This window comes from Procambarus clarkii, chromosome 85 (assembly GCF_040958095.1).
Source record: "Procambarus clarkii isolate CNS0578487 chromosome 85, FALCON_Pclarkii_2.0, whole genome shotgun sequence".
Taxonomy (NCBI): domain Eukaryota; kingdom Metazoa; phylum Arthropoda; class Malacostraca; order Decapoda; family Cambaridae; genus Procambarus; species Procambarus clarkii.
Genome location: NC_091234.1, coordinates 10,838,423 through 10,862,125, shown reverse-complemented (window position 1 = coordinate 10,862,125; position 23,703 = coordinate 10,838,423). Strand labels below are relative to the sequence as shown.

The window sequence follows — 23,703 nt, the reverse complement described above, 5'->3', positions numbered from 1 at the left end:
TACTAGGTTGTCTTACTGTTAGTGAAGTAGTTGGATTGAGTTTGAAGTTGATTGTTGCGAATATTTTTTAGTACTTGTTTCACAATATATGCCTTTACCTGTTTTGCTATCGCAGCTAGTACAAAAATTGACTTCATCTGCACATTTGTGCAACTTTGTATGGTTTCTTTACGTTATTGTCTCGTTTGTGTTCGTATCACACTGTAAACGTTTAATGTTTAACGAACCGAGATCTTTGTCCTGGGTTCGTATCCTGGCCGGGGAGGATTTACTGGGCGCAAATCCTTAACTGTAGCCTCTGTTTAACTCAACAGTAAAATGTGTACCTGGTTATTAAACGACTTTTCGCGGGATCATATTCCAGGGAACATAGGATTAAGGACCTGCCCGAAACTCTACGCGTACTAGTGGCTGTACAAGAATGTATGAACTCTGGTATATATTAATAAATAAGTAAATTAAATGAAAAATAAAGTAAACTTAGATGTTTTGGTGATTAGGATTGTCATGGGTTATCTTGAGATGATTTCGGGGCTTAGCGTCCCCGCGGCCCGGTCCTCGACCAGGCCTCCTTTTTGTTATACACCCCCAGGGAAGTAGCCCGTAGCAGCTGTCTAACTTCCAGGTACCTGTTTAATGCTAGGTAGTAGGGGTATCAGGGTGAAAGAAACATTTTCCCCATTTGTCTTCGCCTCCACCCGGGATCGAACCTGGAACATCAGGACTACGAATCCGAAGCACTGTCCACTCAGCTGTCAGACGCCCTTACTCAGCTGTCAGGCGTATGGACCAACTGGGTTCATGGAGTTGTTCGTTAGCTTTAGAAGTGGCAGAGCAGCTAACTTTCAGTATTTACATGCCATATTGGTTGTGAATCTCCATGACATGCATGATGTTTCTTGTGTTAATGTCATGTACGAGTTCTGGTGCGTGCCTCAGTGATTGCGCTGCCTGGGTGTCATATAATGACTGAATTTTGTACTTTGCTCCAAAATAAAATTATGTGAGAGATTGAATTATTGTAGGCGAGTTCCTACGTTGAAGCCTTCATAGTGATTGTCTTCTATACCTAGGAAATATTTTGGACTTGTATTGGTCTTGAAATTGGTTGTTGGAGCAATATTTGTAACCCTGTAAAGTGTTATCAGATCTGTTTCCATTGTTAGGTATACCAGTGTAGAGGCTCCTCAGCGAGTGTACCACTCTGGCAGACCGGCTGGGGAGCGGCTGTTTGTACTGTGCCCAAGTGGTTGGGTGCAGGTGACACCCAACCACTTGGGCTGGACGGTAGAACGACGGTCTTGCTTCATGCACGTCGGCGTTCAATCACCGACCGACCAAGGGGATGGGTACATTCCTTCCCCCTCCCCCCCCCCACTGACCTCATCCCAAATCTTTATCCTAACCCCTACCAAGTTCTAAATAGATGAAATAGCTTGGCGCTTTCCCCTCTGATAGTTCCCTTCCCTTCCCTTCGGTGCAGGTGAATGTGAATGACGATAGGTCCTAGGTGTAGCGTGTTTGTGAACCCAGCCCCTCTCGTCTACTAAGTAACCCGTGTTACGTTGTTGTAGGTAGGTTGCGTACATCCCTACCATACAACCGACCAAAACCCGAAGTGCTTATACTTTGATCAGGAGATCACCCTGTACGCTTCCTGCTCTTGGAGAGGGGCTCTGCGTCACATCTTAAGGGGGTGCGGCTCCAACACTGGCCTCGTTGTCATGTGCACACACCCAATTTGAGCCGCTGTGACTCCCCACTCTCTCCTTATTTTGTATGGCCTCCTCATTCCCCTTTCTTTGAATTGTAATTCTTTACCACCCTGTCCACAGCTGTGGTTCTTTCTCTCTCTGTCTCTCGCATAAGGGGCCTCGTAGCCTGGTGGATAGCGCGCAGGACTCGTAATTCTGTGGCGCGGGTTTGATTCCCGCACGAGGCAGAAACAAATGGGCAAAGTTTCTTTCACCCTGAATGCCCCTGTTACCTAGCAGTAAATAGGTACCTGGGAGTTAGTCAGCTGCCACGGGCTGCTTCCTGGGGGTGGAGGCCTGGTCGAGGACCGAGCCGCGGGGACACTAAAGCCCCGAAATCATCTCAAGATAACCTCAAGATAACCTCTCTGTCTCTCTCTCTCTCTCTCTCTCTCTCTCTCTCTCTCTCTCTCTCTCTCTCTCTCTCTCTCTCTCTCTCTCTCTCTCTCTCTCTCTCTCTCTCTTTTCTACTTTCTGGGAAGCCTCACTAGGACAAGAGCAAACACAGGTAGATTACATACATTTAATGGACTGAGAAAATATACAACACAAATACAAGATATAATAATGACTCCAACACTCTATGCTATTATAATCAGGTTGCATCCAATCTCATCAGGGCTCTATCAGCTGCTTATATCTAGTGGTAGCCCAACTCCTGGCTTACCACTTATGCTACCAACCTCACCAAGTGGATTAAATCTTGTAATATTGTAGGCGGTCAAGTCTACCTTGACCTCTTAGTTAGGTCAGGTTTGGCAGAATAACTCTCAGGGGGGTTAACTCGTTTCTCAGGCAGCCTGGGATCATGACACCCGTAATCCTCGAGGTAGAAGAAACTAACTGTTGTTGAAATATACTATCAGTGAGGTTCCCATCGGACCAGTGTGTACTTTAGAAACACACACGGAATTGGAGAGAATGAATCCATAGTCAAGACACCATCAGTGGTGGTGGTCACCATCAGTGGTGGTGGTCACCATCAGTTGTGATGGTCACCATCAGTGGTGGTGGTCACCATCAGTGGTGGTGGTCACCATCAGTTGTGATGGTCACCATCAGTGGTGGTGGTCACCATCAGTGGTGGTGGTCACCATCAGTGGTGATGGTCACGATCAGTGGTGATGGTCACCATCAGTGGTGATAGTCACCATCAGTGGTGATAGTCACCATCAGTGGTGATGGTCACCATCAGTGGTGGTGGTCACCATCAGTGGTGGTGGTCACAATCAGTGGTGATGGTCACCATCAGTGGTGATGGTCACCATCAGTGGTGATAGTCACCATCAGTGGTGAGGGTCACCATCAGTGGTGATGGTCACCATCAGTGGTGATGGTCACCATCAGTGGTGATGGTCACCATCAGTGGTGATGGTCACCATCAGTGGTGATGGTCACCATCAGTGGTGATGGTCACCATCAGTGGTGATGGTCACCATCAGTGGTGATGGTCACCATCAGTGGTGATGGTCACCATCAGTGGTGATGGTCACCATCAGTGGTGATGGTCACCAACAGTGGTGGTGGTCACCATCAGTGGTGATGGTCACCATCAGTGGTGATGGTCACCATCAGTGGTGATGGTCACCATCAGTGGTGATGGTCACCATCAGTGGTGATGGTCACCATCAGTGGTGATGGTCACCATCAGTGGTAATGGTCACCAACAGTTGTGGTGGTCACCATCAGCGGTGATGGTCACCATCAGTGGTGATGGTCACCATCAGTGGTGATGGTCACCATCAGTGGTGATGGTCACCATCAGTGGTGATGGTCACCATCAGTGGTGATGGTCACCATCAGTGGTGATGGTCACCATCAGTGGTGATGGTCACCATCAGTGGTGATGGTCACCATCAGTGGTGATGGTCACCATCAGTGGTGATGGTCACCAACAGTGGTGGTGGTCACCATCAGTGGTGACCTGTCAGCTTCACACTTGGTCCTCGTGTGGCTGATCACTTCAGGCCGTCCGACCTGACCTGAGATACACTTGAGACGTAACAAACACTGTACACGACTTACGGTGAGATCACCAGCACTGCTCGGGACCTCATCTCAGTCCCACAGCTCAGTGTTCTCAGACCATCAGTTGTCCATTCCACAGCTCTGTGTCTGCAGGCCAAGAACTTTCCCTTCCACTGTTCAGTATTATCAGGCTCAAAGCTCTTACTCTCACAGCTCAGTGTTTGGAGTCCAAAAGCTCTTACTCTCACAGTTCAATGAATGCTAGGCAAAAGTTCTTACTCTCACACCTCACTGTTTGCGGGTCAAAAACTCTTACTCTCACTGTTCACTGTTTGCAGGTCAAAAGTTCTTACTCTCACAGTTTAGTAATTGCAAGCCAAAAAGCTCTTACTCTCACAGCTCAGTGTTTTCTGGCCAAAAGCTCCCTCTCACACAGCTCGGTTTTTGCAAGCAAATAACTCTCCTTCCCTGAGAGAACAAACAGCAACATTGCATTTCCAACACAACATTTTCCGTTGCAGTGCAAGACCGTCTTTACCCGATGAGACCCTGTGAGGGGCCTTGGGTCCGTCGCGGACGACCTGGGGCGGTCCTCCTCCTCCTCCTCAGGTGAGTTAGTTGGGGCCTCTCAACAATATGTATGAAACACTCAAGATATTTTAATTTTTTTTTGTTAATTAAAGTTCAATGTATTTATTTACATATTTAAATCAATTAAAAAAAAATAAAAATAATTTTTAAAATAAATCAGCAAAATTGGAAAAGAAAAAGTTGAAAATGGAATAACAAAAATCCAGTATACATAAAGATTGTCAGCCAAAATGGCTGTATAGGGTTGCTGATACAGGCAGCCTTTTATATACAAAAGGCTGGGTTGTGTAGTCACATGTGGCTCCAGAGGTGGCTTGGGGCGTGCAGCCACCCGGGGTTGTGTAGTCACATGTGGCTCCAGAGGTGGCTTGGGGCGTGCAGCCACCTGGGGTTGTGTTGTTACATGTGGCTCCAGAGGTGGCTTGGGGCGTGCAGCCACCCGGGGTTGTGTAGTCACATGTGGCTCCAGAGGTGGCTTGGGGCGTGCAGCCACCCGGGGTTGTGTAGTCACATGTGGCTCCAGAGGTGGCTTGGGGCGTGCAGCCACCCGGGGTTGTGTAGTCACATGTGGCTCCAGAGGTGGCTTGGGGCGTGCAGCCACCCGGGGTTGTGTAGTCACATGTGGCTCCAGAGGTGGCTTGGGGCGTGCAGCCACCCGGGGTTGTGTAGTCACATGTGGCTCCGGAGGTGGCTTGAGGCGTACAGCCACCCGGGGTTGTGTAGTCACATGTGGCTCCGGAGGTGGCTTGAGGCGTACAGCCACCCGGGGTTGTGTAGTCACATGTGGCTCCGGAGGTGGGCTTGGGACGTGCAGCCACCCAGGGTTGTGTTGTTACATGTGGCTCCGGAGGTGGCTTGAGGCGTACAGCCACCTGGGGTTGTGTAGTCACATGTGGCTCCGGAGGCATATGTAGCAGGAATAGGATCAGCAACTATGGAAGTTTCACTCCCACATAACTTTAATAAAATGTGTGTAATTATACGCCATTGTCAGCTTCGACTCAAAGAGCTTCGTGACCGACAGTAAACTTTCGAAGCTCCTTGATAAGTATGTTTTACAACACCATTAAGTTACTGGACTGGTATATATTTGTTTCAGTGTGTTCTCTGTGTGTGTGATGGTGGAGTGGTGCTGGGAGGCGAGGACGCCGCTTCTGGCTAGTGAAGGCTCGATGGCAGACGAAGACCTTCTCCTAGCTGGGGATCCTAACCTCTTGTTAGACCTCGATCATCAGCTGCTATCGGACCTCGACCCGGACCAACTATCACATGTTAATCCGCATTTACTACCAGGTGTAGATCCAGACCTTCTGATAGAAGACTACTCAGGTGTGGATCCTGATCTGTACCTTCTGACTGTAAACCACTCAGGTTAACAGTCAGGAGGATCATGGTTGTCTCATTATGTTACAACATACTTGTCGATAACTCACAGGATGTTTACATTTATCTTCACACTTGGGAGAAAGTCAGTATACAATGAGATGGTTTATCTTGAGATGAGACCAGAATGAGATCTTGGATGCTACTTATGGGGGCATCAGTTAGTTTTTTAAACGTTGTTCAATGTCAATAAATCTTTTTTGACTAGTTGTATATGGAAAGGGCTGCAATTGTTCCAAGCTTCAGTATTGCAGCCTAAATAGAAAGGGATATTTATATATTTTTTTTCAACGAATTTTAAACATTTTCAAATCGAAACTACAACCACAAGTTTCAAATGAAATCATTTATATGACACTTTCTGTCACATTAGCATATAATAAAGAGATCTGTTTCAGCGGATTTTTAAAAATATGTTAGTTCCAAAGTTCCCAAAAAATTTAACATATATATCATGGTTTATTACTATTATAAAATCAATAAATGAACTTAGGAAAAATAGCTCGAAACAGATTTGTAGAAACATAAACTCTACATATAAGGTGTAAGTGTCATGTAAATTGAATAAAAAATGAGAGTTATAAGAACGTTTATGTTACTTGAAAATTAATCAGTAAAAAATAAAGTCTAAGGTACTATCATCTGTGGCTGAGGTTGACATCAACCAATTTCCTCCAAAATTGGTACCCTTACAGATAGGCTTACGTGCAGTCAGGTGTATAAGTTTCATGCCAATCGTCCGATAAACAAATAAGAAAAATAAATTCCTTTTTTTTAACTAAATTTTTCTTGGATAAAACTAAGTATTAAATATGTTTAATATATGCTATTGTGATAGCTGATAGTCATAAAAACGATTTCAGTTGACACTTGTGTTTGATGTTAATTTTTTACCATTTTAGAAAATTTTTGACTCATAATTAAAAAAAAATTCCCCCTTCCTATATATGCTACGATGCTGAGACTTGGACCAGATGAAACCCTTTTCATATACAATTCGACAAAAAAAGTTTGATTGAAATATAACTAAGTTTCATTTATTGAATATTTTTGGCATATTTGGAACTGATGCCCCCTTAATGAACAGAATGGTGAGCCATCACGTTTGTTCCCCTTTTGTGCAACTTTATTTATAATCAGAATAGTTTTCAGTTATTTATCTATGTTAGAGTCTCTTCTGTAGCAGATTGTCTTTCTGTGATTATTTTGTTGATTTGCAGATGTGGTTGGTGGCTTTAAAGACGAATTCTTCGCCCGGGAGTTGGACGCCTTCAGGGCGGCTTCTGATGGGTCTTACCCAGTGCCGTCTCAAAGGTGCTTATCCTGGCTTATTTTTAATTTGCTGACTGTATAGATGATGTTGAAGCGAAGTTGTGAAGTGAGTGTTCTTCCTGATGTTTCAAACCAGCTAACATATTAGAAAGATGAAATGGGTAATATTCTAAGCGAGTATTTAATGTCAGCCTTTACTGTAGAAGAACACATCAATACACAGACACTTGATGAAAAGTATCGATGTATTGAAAACAACCAAAAAATAATAGTTACTAAGAAAAGAAGTTAGTAACTATATATAAAATGTAGAGCGAAGTAGCGGGTCAGTGGTTCCTCAATGGTGAGTTAGTGGTTCAGTGGTTCCTCAAACCACTCAAACTGACCATCTAACCCAAGGCTCTGGAGAGTGGCGAATATGATGCCTGTTGTTAAAGAGTTGGATAGATAGGCATCAACTTACCTCCCAATTAATATAACATTACATATTTGCTGTGATAACAGCAAATCTCTTTTATATTCAGCTCCCGTCCCATCACAAATCCTTATCCTCCCAAGTACTTTATAGTCGTAACAGCTTGGCACATTCTCCTGATAACTCCCTCCCTCAAAAAGTAAAAGTGTATATTAATAAAAGATTCACGACATGGCATAAAAGGATTACCATGTTCAAAGCAGCAAACGGTGATAATTACATTGTTGGCAGATGAGGATGAGGTGTGGGAGGAAGATTGGCAGGATGTGTGGGAGGTAGATGGGCAGGATGTGTGGGAGGCAGATGGGCAGGATGTGTGGGAGGTAGATGGGCAGGATGTGTGGGAGGTAGATGGGCAGGATGTGTGGGAGGTAGATGGGCAGGATGTGAGGGAGGTAGATGGGCAGGATGTGTGGGAGGTAGATGGGCAGAATGTGTGGGAGGCAGATGTGCAGGATATGTGGGAGTGAGATGGGCAGGATGTGTGGAAGGTAGATGGGCAGGATGTGTGGGAGGGAGATGGGCAGGATGTGTGGGAGGCAGATGTGTACGATATGTGGAAGGGAGATGGGCAGGATGTGAGGGGAGGGAGATGGGCAGGATGTGTGGGAGGGAGATGGGCAGGATGTGTAGGAAGGAGATAGGCAGGATGTGTGGGAGGTAGATGGGCAGGATGTGTGGGAGGGAGATGGGCAGGATGTGTGGGAGGTAGATGGGCAGGATGTGTGGGAGGGAGATGGGCAGGATGTGTGGGAGGCAGATGTGCAGGATATGTGGGAGGGAGATGGGCAGGATGTGAGGGGAGGGAGATGGGCAGGATGTGTGGGAGGGAGATGGGCAGGATGTGTGGGAGGTAGATGGGCAGGATGTGTGGGAGGGAGATGGGCAGGATGTGTGGGAGTGAGATGGGCAGGATATGTGGGAGCGAGATGGGCAGGATGTGTCGGAGGTAGATGGGCAGGATGTGTGGGAGGGAGATGGGCAGGATGTGTGGGAGGGAGATGGGCGGGATGTGTGGGAGTGAGATGGGCAGGATATGTGGGAGTGAGATGGGCAGGATGTGTCGGAGGTAGATGGACAGGATGTGTGGGAGGGAGATGGGCAGGATGTGTGGGAGGGAGATGGGCGGGATGTATGGGAGGTAGATGGGCAGGATGTGTGGGAGTGAGATGGGCAGGATGTGTGGGAGGGAGATGGGCGGGATGTGTGGGAGGGAGATGGGCAGGATGTGTGGGAGGGAGATGGGCGGGATGTGTGGGAGGGAGAGGGATGTACAGGCGGGAGACTGGGAGTGGGACGACTGGGAGAGCGCAAGTGTGGGAGACAAGGCAGGTCTGAGTGGACACAAAGGGAGAGCATGTGAAGATATTTACAGTGAAGACCAAGGTGTATAGTTACAATGGTTACAGTGATGTGGCGAGAGTGGGCAGGTGTTAAGCATTGTGTGGAGGGACTGTGTTGGGGAAGAACGGGTGCTAGGACATTGTGATGCTGTGGGTTGTGAGTGGGATGTTGATAGGGAGGATGTGTACGTCGGAAGACGCCTTGGATGGTGTGTTAGGAGGCTGGTTTTCTTGGGTTGGAACAGGAGAACTGAAAAGGAAAAAGAAAAGTTTTCCGGAGGAAAACTGAAAGTGTGTGTGGGAGGAAACCTGTAGGTATGTGTGGAGGAGACCTGAAAGTGTGTGGGGGGGATATCTGTAAGTGTATGTGGGAGAGACCTGTAAGTGTGTGGGGGGGGGAGACCAATAAGTATGTGTGGGGGAGAGCTGTAAGTGTGTCTAGGGGAGAGCTGTAAGTGTGTGAGGGAGACTTCTAGGAGACTCTGTGAGGGGGAGACCGGTAAGTGTGTGGGGGAAACCTGTGAGAGTGTGGAGTTTGACCTGTAAGTGTGTGTGAAAGACCTGTAAGTGTGTGTGTGTGAGCGACCTGTAAGTGTGTGGGGGAGACCTGCAAGTGTGTGTCGGAGACCTGTAAGTATGTGTAGGAAACCTGTAAGTGTGTGGGGGAGAATTGAAAGTGTGTGTGGGAGAGATATCTAAGTGTATGTGGGAGAGACCTGAAAGTGTGTGTGGGAGAGAACTGTAGGTGTGTGTGGGGGAGACTTGTAAGTGTGTGTGGGGGAGACTTGTAAGTGTGTGTGGGGGAGACCTGTAAGTGTGTGTGGGGAGACCTGTAAGTGTGTGTGGGGGACACCTCTTAGTGTGTGTGGGTGGAAACCTGTAGATATGTGTGGAGGAGATCTGTAAGTGTGTGGAGATTGACCTGTAAGTGTGTGTGTGGGAGACCTGTAAGTGTGTGTGGGGGAGACTTGTAACTGTGTGTGGGGGAGACCTGTAAGTGTGTGTGGGGGACACCTGTAAGTGTGTGTGGGGGAGACCTGTTAGTGTGTGTGGGGGAGACCTGTAAGTGTGTGTGGGGGACACCTCTTAGTGTGTGTGGGTGGAAACCTGTAGGTATGTGTGGAGGAGATCTGTAAGTGTGTGGAGATTGACCTGTGTGTGTGAAAGACCTGTAAGTGTGTGTGTGGAAGACCTGTAAGTGTGTGTGAAAGACCTGTAAGTGTGTGTGTTGAAGATCTGTAAGTGTGTGTGTGGGGAGACCTGTAAGTGTGTGGGGGGAGACCTGTAAGTGTGTGTCGGAGACCTGTAAATGTGTGTGGGAGACCTGTAAGTGTGTGTGTGGGGAGACCATTAAGCGTGTGTGGGAGACCTGTAAGTGTGTGGGGGAGAACTGAAAGTGTGTGTGGGAGAGACCTGAAAGTGTGTGTGGGAGAGACCTGAAAGTGTATGTGGGGAAGATCTGAAAGTGTGTGTGGGAGAGATCTGAATGTGTGAGTGGGGGAGACCTGTAAGTGTGTGTGGGGGAGACCTGTAAGCGCGTGTGGGGGAGACCTGAAAGTGTGTGTGGGAAGATACCTGTAAGTGTATGTGAGAGAGACCTGAAAATGTGTGTGGGGGAGACCTGTAAGTGTGTGGGGGGGAGACCTGTAAGTGTGTGTGGGGGAGACCTGTAAGTGTGTGGGAGGAAGACCTGTAAGTGTGTGTGGGGGAGAGCTGTAAGTGTTAGGAAGACATGTAGGTGTGTGGGGGGGGGAGACCTGTAAGTGCGTGTGGGGGAGACCTGAAAGTGTGTGTGTGTTGGTGGATACCTGTAAGTGTATGAGAGAGAGACCTGTAAATGTGTGTGGGGGAGACCTGTAAGTGTGTGGGAGGGAGACCTGTAAGTGTGTGTGGGGGGAGACCTGTAGGTGTGTGTGGGAGGGAGTCCTGTAAGTGTGTGTGGGGGAGAGCAGTAAGTGTGAGGAAGACATGTTGATGTGTGGGGGGGGGAGACCTGTAAGTGTGTGTGGGGAACACATGTAGGTGTCTGTTGGGGAGACCTGTAAGTGTGTGTTGTTGGGGTTTCCACCTCTCTATTATTCTCTACCCTTACTCTGGGGTAAGCAATAGTTATGCTCAAGGTAACTCACCGTAGCCCTGCGGGTCTTCCCTCGATCCTCACGGCGCCACTGCACGCCAGGAGAGTCTCCCAGTCAATCTTAACGGCCTCTTATTAAGAAAGAGTGAGAACACGACTCGACCACATCGACCGTCGTGTGCCCTCCCCAACAATAGGGCTCTACGGTTAATCACAAAGTCGCCAATTGGTGTTTAAGGTGGCCAATAACACCATCAGTGGACTGGTGTATTCAGTGGTAGCCTTGGCAAGGTCACACTCAAAGATCAGGAATCAGGCAGGTACTTATTGTTATCACTCTATGTTTACCAGTATAATATAGCCACAAGATCAATGGAGGGAATGATAAAAACCACTAAGATAGTTTTGTATTTTACTTAAAATGTATGAAAGATGTCACAAAGCCACACAATAATCTATAAATCAACTGATCCTGACTCGGCCGGTAATTCCCACGGATATTATGCGATCACTAGAGGGCAACACTCTCCCCTCCTCATCAAGTGTCAAGAACAGCTGATCGCAATGGCCTCTCCGCGCGAACTTGGCTTGTTTTCTAGATTCACGCGCGCTGTTTCTTTAAAATTTCCAATATTACTAGAAACTCGCACACTCGATATTGGCACAAATAAACCGTATTACTCAGTTACACTGTACTCAGGCTCAAACAGTCTTTTCTACAATCAATGCTATAATGATTCACTGTAATGGCTTCACATTGTTATTTATCCAACAATATATTATGAAATATTAACACTGGAGTTTTCAGTACTTTCTCTCGTGGGCGATAACGCAATAATTCACTGTACTCACAAATGATTATTCACTGAATGAACATAGACATATATATGGTATATAAATCAATCATCAATACATGGAAAATAAATAGTTTCTGGGCACATAGCCTAACCTCCAAATACTGGCATAATATTACATATAATTTACCACTATATGTTCATATCAAAATCTATAGAAAGATATACACAACACAGTAAATTTATCACTGGTTCCTGGTGCCTGTACACACCAATAATCAACATGAATAATACAAGTACTCTTGATAGTACTGTCTAGCACACTGGTGCTTTACCGTGACATAGGTGAGACTTGCTCACGACATATAAAATCTTCGGGCTAGATAATATAGCCAAATAATATAGCTAACTAAAGGGGAATGGGGAGGGAACTAGAACCACCTACTTCACCCTATCCTCCGATGAGAGTCGAGATGTAGCTCCTGGTCCTCGTGTCGGGAACGCCCCCACACTACACGTCGTCGTGTCCTACCAGAGCCTCTCGTCGTCCCACCGTTTAGCGCGTCGTCTCCGTGCCTCCTCACTGCAGGTCCGTCCTCCTCCTTGACTTCTTGAAGGTTGGAGTCGGTCTCCTGGCCGTCGTCTTCTCCCAGCAACGGCTGTCGCCTACGTCTCAGCTACAGTCGTTCGGTTTCCCCAAATAGTCCTCTCTTCCTCAGCTACCCAGTGGCTCTGTCAGCCACTACGCTGTCACGAACTGGTGAATTGCCACAGACGTCAATATACGTCACTGCACGGCTTCACTGCTACTGGCACAGTACCTGACTGGAGCACTTGTTGCTCAAATAACCGTCAATTCCCTCTTCTGGTTCAACACATGAACTAGGGAAGACTTCTCAGAGTACTGGCGGACTTCAGGTGACGCGTAAATCCACGGTAGTTGGAAACAGCTGTCCGACAGACAGGACCACTCGTCGCACGTCCGACCTCTATGACGTGTCGTGTCTGACTGCTGGCGCCAGCCCGGCGCGCTGGCCGGACCCCCTTCCTTCGTGACGTCACTTTCGCTACGGGAAGTTTTCATTGGCTCCCGGTGCCACATTGCTGTCGGTGACCAATCCGGTGCCACTGACGTCACACGGTTTTGGCGGGAGATCAGGGAAGCCAGCGCCATCTTGGCTCCCTAAAGGGCCTAAACCACAGGCCAAAATATCACTATTTCACAAATTTCTCGGCTCTCCGAGAACACTTCACTCTCTCCCATATATCAAATTGTAGCCTGCAACGTAGAGAACGCTTGGGAAAAGTAGACATGACTCTTACTGCAGGCGTGGGAGAATTATAAGGGGGGGAACACCGTCACATACCCCTCCCCTTAAAATAAGAGTCATGTCTGTTTAGTGTATGCGGGATAGGGCATCCGCTACTACGTTGTCCTTCCCCTTGATGTGTTTGATTTCCAGCCGGTATTCTTGCAGTAACAACGCCCACCTCGTTAGACGTTGGTTGGAATTCTTCATCTTGTATAAAAATGTGAGAGGGTTGTGATCGGTGAATACTAAGACAGGTCTCGCCCCTCCTCCCACGTATACATCAAAGTGCTTCAGGGCCATAACTAGCGCCAATGCCTCCTTCTCAACGGTGCTGTAGGCCCGCTGGTATTTTACGAACTTCTTCGAGTAGAACGCTACTGGCCTATGTACTTCACCTCGTTCTTGAGCCAACATGGCCCCTATTCCAACGTCGCTGGCGTCCACGTACAGAATAAAACCGGCTGAAAAGTCTGGAGATATCAATACTGGGGCCTCCGTCAACAATTTCTTGGTCTTTTCAAAAGACTCTTGGCAGGCCTCTCCCCATCTCCATCTTACATTCTTGGAGAGTAGCTCGGTTAGGGGATGCGCTACCGTGGAGAAATTCCGACAGAACCCACGATAGTACCCTATCATTCCGAGGTACCTGAGCAACTCCTTGCGCGTCTTGGGCACGGGGTATTCCTTTATGACTGCAACTTTGTTATCAACTGGAGTGACTTCACCTTGGCCGATGACAAAACCGAGGTACTCTAAGTGAGCTTTCCCAAACTCACTCTTGGCCAAATTTACAGTCAGGTTAGCCTCCTCTAACCTTCTGAATAATTCCCCAAGTCTCTCCAGATGCGTCCCCCAATCGTCGGCGTACACGACGATGTCATCGATGTAAACCGTGCATCCTACTGCACCCCTTAACAGCTCGTTCATCATTCGCTGGAAGCAGCTGCCGCTGTTTTTCATGCCGAAGGGCAACACCTTGTACTGGTACAGCCCATCAGGAGTCGCGAAAGCTGATATCTTCCTGGCCTCAGGAGTCAGGGAGATCTGGTAGTACCCCTTGAGAAGATCGACCTTGGATACATACCGTGCACTGCCCACCTGGTCAATGCAGTCACTCACTCTTGGCATGGGGTGAGAATCCGCCACAGTGATGGAGTTCACCCTCCTGTAATCTGTACAAAAGCGGTATGTTCCGTCGCTTTTCCTCACCAACAGGCACGGGGAACTCCACTCACTTTTGCTGGGCTCCGCAAGGTCGTTCTCAAGGAGGTACTCCACCTCCTTTCTCATCAGCTCTCGCTTCTCTGGGCTCACCCTGTACGCGCTCTGTTTGACGGGCCTGGCGTCCCTCACCTCCACCTCGTGCGTCACACTCCGGTGTCGTCGGGGCACGTCGGTGAAGAGGGAGGCATTCTTTCTCAGTAGATCCGTCAGGTCCGCTCTCTGTTGCCCTTCCAGATGTGACAGCTTGTCCTTGATGTTTGCCAGACTCTCAGTGTTGGTGAGACGGGTGCCATCCGCCCTGGACCACTTTCCTTCCTCCTCCGGGAGTTCTTGGTCCACCTGTACGCACAGAACTGTCTTTTGCTGGGGTTCCCGGGTCATCGTTCCTTCCTGCCTGGCGGTTCCTCCTTCCACCGTGAAGAAGGGTTTCAGGCGGTCCACGTGACACACCTGTTTCTTTCGGGATCTGTTCGACTTCCCAATTTCGTACGACACCGGACCCAGCCGTCGCAGCACTCGGTATGGTCCCTCGAACCGTGACTCGGTCACCCTACCTTTACCTGGAAGCAAGACCATTACTTGGGACCCGACCTGGAAATCCCTCTGTGTAGCTCTCTTGTCGTACCACTCCGACATCTTACGCTGTGCCTCCTTCAGGTGCTTCCCAGCCAGTTCCTTCGCTAGAGTGAGACGTTCTTTAAACTTCTGGACATATTCGTTCACCGTTCCCATGGTCGCTGCCGGTGTCCATTGTTCCCTCAGCATGGACAGGGGACTTCTCACCTCGTGTCCATACACTAGCTGGAATGGTGAGAATCCTAGTGATTCTACCACCGCGTTGCGTATGGCAAATAACGCGGGGTATATAGCCTCATCCCACTCAGCCCCCTGTTCTGCGCAGAACACTCTCAGCACAGTTTTCAATGTGGAGTGGAATCTTTCGATCGCCCCCTGCGACTGCGGTCGGTAGGGCGACGATCGAATCTGAGTCACTCCCCATCCTGCCATCGTCTGTCGGAACGATTTCGACTGAAATATGCTTGCGCAGTCTGTCTGGATCTCTTTGGGCATCCCCACCCACGAGAAAAATCGCTGCAGTTGGCTGGCTACTCCTTGCGATGTTAAACGTCGCATCGGGACGGCTTCCGGAAACCTGGTGGCTGTACACATTATGGTCATTAGGTAGGTGTTCCCTTTCTTCGTCCTTGGCAAAGGACCCACTCCATCAACTAGCAGACGCTCGAAAGCAGGCCCAAACGCTGGAACAGGGATCAATGGGGCCTTCGGTATCGCGGACTGGCTCTTCCCTGCCCTCTGGCATGGTAAGCACGTCTTACAATAGCGCCTCACCTCGGCGTCCATACCTGGCCAGTAAAAGTAATCCCTGATCTTTCGCAGCGTCTTAGTCACTCCCAGGTGGCCTGCAGAGTCCACGGAGTGCGCTAGGTCCAACACGGCCGCTCTGCACTGGGCCGGCAACACTACCTGGCGCCTCGTGCTTAGAGACTCTTCCCCGGCCTCCACCCTCACAGGTCTCCACTGCCTCATCAGCATGCCGTCTTGAAGGTAAAAATGAGTAGCCTTCTCGGGGCCAACACGTCCTCCTTGGGCCTCACTAATCAAATCGGGGAACTCCTCCTGCTGCAACTGTTCAAGACGAGCGCGGTCTACCCCTAGAGAACTGGTGAGGGTCACCTGCAACTCACCACTTGGGCCGTTTCCGCCCTCCGCTCGTTCTCCGGGTCCTACGAAGAGGTGATCTATTCCCAGGCTGTCAGTCGTCTCCTCAGCCCCATCAGATCCACAACCTCCTTGTCCTTCGCGTCGTCTTGGTATCACAGCACAAACTGGAAACGCCACCGGTGCGATTCCCTTCTCGCCCCCACAGGCGTTCCACTCCCCGCCTGTCTCCTTGTATTGTTCTAGGCATTCTTCGCCTTTCACAAGATTCGGAAGGACATATCCTCCACACGCGTCATTCCCCAAGATGACCTGCGCCTCCATCTTGGGCATTGATGTACAGACTCCCACCACTAGGGTCTGGCAGCCATAGTCGGAATCTAAAGTTACCTGGTGTAGGGGCATCCTCACTGGGCCTCCCACAGTGGTCACACTTGCTACTCCCACACTGGTACTTTCGTAACCCTCGGGGAACAGGGTCTCACTCACCAGGGTAAAATCGGCCCCAGTGTCTCTTAAGATCTTCACAGGGATGGGGTCTGCGTCCCCCATCCTTACGGTTCCTTGACACACGAATGGGTGAACTTGCTTCTCCCCACTCAGCGCGGGTTCATCCCGCACTCTCTCGGCCCTCTGGTCCTCGAACATCACTAAAGCAACGTGTCCCCGCTGCTTAGGGCGTCTGCATTCCCGCGCGACGTGTCCGGGTATTCCGCAGTTGTAGCAGCGGCCCCTCGGCGGAGACCATCCGCCACCGCTCGCCTTAGCACTGCCTCCAGAGGCCGTCGCACCCTGTGTCTTTCCCGAACCGCTTGTTGACTCCTTGGTCGCAACAACAGCTCCCGAGCTCTCCGCATGGTTCTTCTTGATCGGTTCTACAGCACCTTTTGATCCTCGGGTGTTCCAACTTGAGAGGTGGGATTTGGGAGAACTCGCTCCTGTCCTCCATCCATCCGTCCTTCTATAACTCCTATCGTTTCCGACGTATGCGGGTGGTCGGTTCTGTCCCTCTCGGCGTGGGCGTAGGGCTTCTTCTAGCATGTCGGCCCGGTCGGCTGCGGCCCTCAGGTCCTTTATGTCCGCCTCCTTTACCCTCATCCTGATCTCAGGAGGGAGCACGGACATAAACTTTTCCATGACCATTAGTTCCTTGATTTCTTCGGCCGACCCCGCTTCTTCAGAGTCCATCCACTTAAGGAACTTTCTTTCCATGTCCCTCGCCGTCTCCGCATACGATTTTCCTGGCGACCGGGTACATTCTCTAAACCTCTTTCTGTAACACTCTGGCGTGAGCTTAAAGGAACGGAGCACAGCTCGTTTTACCGCATCGTAGTTAGTGCATTCTTGGAAGTCGAGCATAGTGAAGGCTTGGCGAGCTTCCCCTGTGAGCCTTCCTTGGACCAACTCCGCCCACTCCGCCCTCGGCCACCTCTTCATAGCAGCAACTCTCTCAAAGTGATCGAAGAAACTTTCGGCTTCACTAGGCACAAAGACCGGCAGGTCTCGTTCCCTCACTCGTCGGTCTTCCTGTGGCGGGGCAGGGGCACCTAGTCCCAGTTCAGCTCGCTTCAGCTCCACCTCCTTGTTGGCTTCTATTTCCTGTTGTCTCAGCCCTCGCTCGTGTTCTTCCCTGCGTAACTGTGCTTCTCGTTCCTCACGCTGCATCTGTGCTTCTCGCTCCTCACGCTTCATCTGTGCCTCTTCTCTCCTCAGCTGCGCTTCTGCTTCTCGCTCTTCTCTGCGCTGCTGAGCCTCTGCTTCTCGCTCTTCTCTGCGCTGCTGTGCCTCTCGCTCTTCTTTGCGCTGCTGTGCCTCTCGCTCTTCTTTGCGCTGCTGTGCCTCTAGCTGCAGCTTCATTATTTCCAGCTTAATGCTGTGCCTGCTGCCGCTGGATCCGCTGCTGCTTCCACCAATACTCAAGTGTTCACCCTCACTGGCAGGTGTTTGGGGCCGTTCCTCCCCCAAAGCTTCGTCTCGAGCCTTTAGCTGAGCCATTATCTCTAGTCTTCTTTCACCAACTCGGGCAGATTTCAGCTTTATTCCAAAATGATCCGCTATAGCCTGTAACTGTGCCTTGGTGCACTCTTCCAGCACCTGTTCGTCTCTAGAGTCAATAAACCTCGCTACTTTATCATCCTCCATCTTGTGCTACGAGTGTTAACCTGCACCTGATCTCTAACACCACTGCCAAGTACCACTGCAACCTTTACTCCGATCTATATCCTGGCAAGGTCGCCAATGTTGGGGTTTCCACCTCTCTATTATTCTCTACCCTTACTCTGGGGTAAGCAATAGTTATGCTCAAGGTAACTCACCGTAGCCCTGCGGGTCTTCCCTCGATCCTCACGGCGCCACTGCACGCCAGGAGAGTCTCCCAGTCAATCTTAACGGCCTCTTATTAAGAAAGAGTGAGAACACGACTCGACCACATCGACCGTCGTGTGCCCTCCCCAACAATAGGGCTCTACGGTTAATCACAAAGTCGCCAATTGGTGTTTAAGGTGGCCAATAACACCATCAGTGGACTGGTGTATTCAGTGGTAGCCTTGGCAAGGTCACACTCAAAGATCAGGAATCAGGCAGGTACTTATTGTTATCACTCTATGTTTACCAGTATAATATAGCCACAAGATCAATGGAGGGAATGATAAAAACCACTAAGATAGTTTTGTATTTTACTTAAAATGTATGAAAGATGTCACAAAGCCACACAATAATCTATAAATCAACTGATCCTGACTCGGCCGGTAATTCCCACGGATATTATGCGATCACTAGAGGGCAACACTCTCCCCTCCTCATCAAGTGTCAAGAACAGCTGATCGCAATGGCCTCTCCGCGCGAACTTGGCTTGTTTTCTAGATTCACGCGCGCTGTTTCTTTAAAATTTCCAATATTACTAGAAACTCGCACACTCGATATTGGCACAAATAAACCGTATTACTCAGTTACACTGTACTCAGGCTCAAACAGTCTTTTCTACAATCAATGCTATAATGATTCACTGTAATGGCTTCACATTGTTATTTATCCAACAATATATTATGAAATATTAACACTGGAGTTTTCAGTACTTTCTCTCGTGGGTGATAACGCAATAATTCACTTTACTCACAAATGATTATTCACTGAATGAACATAGACATATATATGGTATATAAATCAATCATCAATACATGGAAAATAAATAGTTTCTGGGCACATAGCCTAACCTCCAAATACTGGCATAATATTACATATAATTTACCACTATATGTTCATATCAAAATCTATAGAAAGATATACACAACACAGTAAATTTATCACTGGTTCCTGGTGCCTGTACACACCAATAATCAACATGAATAATACAAGTACTCTTGATAGTACTGTCTAGCACACTGGTGCTTTACCGTGACATAGGTGAGACTTGCTCACGACATATAAAATCTTCGGGCTAGATAATATAGCCAAATAATATAGCTAACTAAAGGGGAATGGGGAGGGAACTAGAACCACCTACTTCACCCTATCCTCCGATGAGAGTCGAGATGTAGCTCCTGGTCCTCGTGTCGGGAACGCCCCCACACTACACGTCGTCGTGTCCTACCAGAGCCTCTCGTCGTCCCACCGTTTAGCGCGTCGTCTCCGTGCCTCCTCACTGCAGGTCCGTCCTCCTCCTTGACTTCTTGAAGGTTGGAGTCGGTCTCCTGGCCGTCGTCTTCTCCCAGCAACGGCTGTCGCCTACGTCTCAGCTACAGTCGTTCGGTTTCCCCAAATAGTCCTCTCTTCCTCAGCTACCCAGTGGCTCTGTCAGCCACTACGCTGTCACGAACTGGTGAATTGCCACAGACGTCAATATACGTCACTGCACGGCTTCACTGCTACTGGCACAGTACCTGACTGGAGCACTTGTTGCTCAAATAACCGTCAATTCCCTCTTCTGGTTCAACACATGAACTAGGGAAGACTTCTCAGAGTACTGGCGGACTTCAGGTGACGCGTAAATCCACGGTAGTTGGAAACAGCTGTCCGACAGACAGGACCACTCGTCGCACGTCCGACCTCTATGACGTGTCGTGTCTGACTGCTGGCGCCAGCCCGGCGCGCTGGCCGGACCCCCTTCCTTCGTGACGTCACTTTCGCTACGGGAAGTTTTCATTGGCTCCCGGTGCCACATTGCTGTCGGTGACCAATCCGGTGCCACTGACGTCACACGGTTTTGGCGGGAGATCAGGGAAGCCAGCGCCATCTTGGCTCCCTAAAGGGCCTAAACCACAGGCCAAAATATCACTATTTCACAAATTTCTCGGCTCTCCGAGAACACTTCACTCTCTCCCATATATCAAATTGTAGCCTGCAACGTAGAGAACGCTTGGGAAAAGTAGACATGACTCTTACTGCAGGCGTGGGAGAATTATAAGGGGGGGAACACCGTCACAGTGTGTGGGGGGAGACCTGTAAGTGTGTGTGGGGGTGAGCTGTATGTGTGTGTTGGGGAGAGCTGTAAGTGTGTGTAGGGGATACATGTAACTTTGTGTGGGATACCTGTAAGTGTGTTTGGGAGACCTGTAAGTGTGTGTGGTGGAGACCTGTAAGTGTGTGTGAGGGAGACCTGAAAGTGTGTGAGGGGGATACCTGTAAGTGTATGTGGGAGAGACCTGAAAGTGTGTGTGGGGGAGACCTGTTGGGGTGTGTGGAGGAGACCTGTAAGTGTGTGTGTGTGGGAGAACTGAAAGTGTGTGTAGAAGAGAACTGTAGGTGTGTGTGGGAGAGACCTGTAGAAGTGTGTGGGGGAGACCTGTAAGTGTGTGTGGTGGAGAACTGAAAGTGTGTGTGGGAGAGAACTGTAGGTGTGTGTGGGAGATACCTGTAGAAGTGTGTAGGGGAGACCTGTAGGTGTGTGGGGGGGAGACCTGAGAGTGTGTGACGGGGAGACCTGTAGGGGTGTGTGGAGGACACCTGTAAATGTGTGTGGGGGGAGAAGACCTGTAAGTGTGTGTGGGGGAGAGCTGTAATTGTGTGTCGGATACCTGTAAGTGTATGTGGGAGACCTGTAAGTGTGTGTTGGGAAACCTGTAAGTGTGTGGGGGGATACCTGTAAGTGTGTGTAGGAGACCTGTAAGTTTAAGTGGGGGAGACCTGTAAGTTTGTGTAGGGGAGACCTCTAAGTGTGTGTGGGAGAGATCTATAAGTGTGTGTGGAATACTTGTAAGTGTGTGTGGGAGAGACCTGAAAGTGTGTGTGGGGGAGATCTGTAAATGTGTGGGGAGACCTGTAAATGTGTGGGCGAGAGAGCTGTACGTGTGTGTAGGAGACCTGTTAGTGTGTGTGTGTGGAAGACCTGTAAGTGTGTGTGTGGTATACCTGTAAGTGTGTGTGGGAGAGACCAGTAAGGGTGTGTGGGGGAGACCTGTAAGTGTGTGGGGGAGACCTGTAAGTGTGTGTGGGGGAGACCTGAAAGTGTGTGCGGGGGGATACCTGTATGTGTATATGAGAGAGACCTGAAAGTGTGTGTGGGGGAGACCTGTAAGTGTGTGTTGGGGGGAAGACCTGCAAGTGTTTATGGAAGAGAGATGTAAGTGTGTGGAGAGAGCTATAAGTGTGAGGAAGACATGCAGGTTTGTGTGTGGGGGGAGTACCTGTAAGTGTGTGTGGAGAACACATATTGGTGTGTGTGGGGGAGACCTGTAAGTGTGTGTGTGTGGGCAGACCTGTAAGTGTGTGTGGGGAACACATATAGGTGTGTGTGGGGGAGACCTGTAAGTGTGTGTGTGTGGGGGGGAAATGTAAGTGTGTAGGGGGGAGAGTTGTAAGTGTGTGTGGGGGAGAGCTGTAAGTGTGTGTAGGAGATACCTGTAACTGTGTGTGGGAGAGCTGTAATTGTGTGTGGGAGACCTGTAAGTGTGTGTGGGGGAGACCTGTAAGTGTGTGTGGGGGGATACCTGTAAGTGTGTGTGGGAGACCTGTAAGTGTGTGTGGGGGAGACCTGTAAGTGTGTATGGGGGAGACCTGTAAGTGTGTGTGGGATAGATCTGTAAGTGTGTGGGAGAGACCTGTAAATGTGTGTGAGGGAGACCAGTAAGTGTGTGTGGGAGAGACTTATAAGTGTGTGTGGGGAAAACCTGTAAGTGTGTGGGGGGGAGACCTGTAAGTGTATGGGGGAGACATGTAAGTGTGTGTGGAAGACCTGTAAGTGTGTATGTGGAAGACCTGTAAGTGTGTGTGTGGGGAGACCTGTAAGTGTGTGGTGGGAGAACTGAAAGTGTGAGTGGGAGAGACCTGTAAGGGTGTGTGGGAGACCTGTAATTGTGTGGGGAGACCTGTAAGTGTGTGTGGGAGACCTGTAAGTGTTTGTGGGAGACCTGTAAGTGTGTGTAGGAGACCTGTAAGTGTGTGTGTGAGACCTGTAAGTGTGTGCGGGAGACCTGTAAGTGTGTGGGGGGAGAACTGAAAATTTGTGTGGGAGAGAACTGTAGGTGTGTGTGGGAGAGACCTATAGAAGTGTTTGGAGGAGACCTGTAGGTGTGTGTGGGGGAGACCTGTAAGTGTGTGTGGGGGAGACTTGAAAGTGTGTGAGGGGGATACCTGTAAGTGTATGTGGTAGAGACCTGAAAGTGTGTGTGGGGGAGACCTTTTGGGGTGTGTGGAGGAGACCTGTAAGTGTGTGTGTGTGGGAGAACTGAAAGTGTGTGTAGAAGAGAACTGTAGGTGTGTGTGGGAGAGACCTGTAGAAGTGTGTGGGGGAGACCTGTAAGTGTGTGTGGTGGAGAACTGAAAGTGTGTGTGGGAGAGAACTGTAGGTGTGTGTGGGAGATACCTGTAGAAGTGTGTGGGAGAGACCTGTAGGTGTGTGGGGGGAGACCTGAGAGTGTGTGGGGGGGAGACCTGTAGGGGTGTGTGGAGGACACCTGTAAATGTGTGTGGGGGGGGGGAGAAGACCTGTAAGTGTGTGTGGGGGAGATCAGTAATTGTGTGTCGGAGACCTGTAAGTGTGTGTCGGAGACCTGTAAGTGTGTGTTGGGAAACCTATAAATGTGTGGGGGGATACCTGTAAGTGTGTGTAGGAGACCTGTAAGTTTAAGTGGGGGAGACCTGTAAGTTTGTGTGGGGGGGGGAGACCTCTAAGTGTGTGTGGGAGAGATCTATAAGTGTGTGTGGAATACTTGTAAGTGTGTGTGGGAGAGACCTGAAAGTGTGTGTGGGGGAGATCTGTAAATGTGTGGGGAGACCTGTAAATGTGTGGGCGAGAGAGATGTAAGTGTGTGTAGGAGACCTGTTAGTTTGTGTGTGTGGGAGACCTGTAAGTGTGTGTGTGGTATACCTGTAAGTGTGTGTGGGAGACCTGTAAGTGTGTGTTGGGAAACCTGTAAATGTGTGGGGGGATACCTGTAAGTGTGTGTAGGAGACCTGTAAGTTTAAGTGGGGGAGACCTGTAAGTTTGTGTGGGGGGGAGACCTCTAAGTGTGTGTGGGAGAGATCTATAAGTGTGTGTGTGGAATACTTGTAAGTGTGTGTGGGAGAGACCTGAAAGTGTGTGTGGGGGAGATCTGTAAATGTGTGGGGAGACCTGTAAATGTGTGGGCGAGAGAGATGTAAGTGTGTGTAGGAGACCTGTTAGTTTGTGTGTGTGGGAGACCTGTAAGTGTGTGTGTGGTATACCTGTAAGTGTGTGTGGGAGACCTGTAAGTGTGTGTGGGGAGATCTGAAAGTGTGTGGGGGGGATACCTGTATGTGTATATGAGAGAGACCTGAAAGTGTGTGTGGGGGAGACCTGTAAATGTGTGTGGAAGAGAGATGTAAGTGTGTGGAGAGAGCTATAAGTGTGAGGAAGACATGTAGGTTTGTGT

At 49.3% G+C, this 23,703-nt stretch overlaps 1 protein-coding gene across 3 annotated transcripts in view; it reads left to right on the top strand.

Annotated features, from left to right (window-relative positions):
* The window catches only part of LOC123765340 (3-galactosyl-N-acetylglucosaminide 4-alpha-L-fucosyltransferase FUT3-like), a 307,205-nt gene that overhangs the window by 73,367 nt on the left and 210,135 nt on the right, over positions 1-23,703 (top strand). For all 3 annotated transcript variants that reach the window (XM_069316731.1, XM_069316730.1, XM_069316732.1), the window contains exons 2-4: positions 4,244-4,331; positions 5,413-5,642; positions 6,917-7,010. In XM_069316731.1, coding sequence (XP_069172832.1) covers positions 4,264-4,331; positions 5,413-5,642; positions 6,917-7,010 — 392 coding nt within the window. In that variant the 5' untranslated portion in view covers positions 4,244-4,263. The remainder of the gene's footprint in view (positions 1-4,243; positions 4,332-5,412; positions 5,643-6,916; positions 7,011-23,703) is intronic.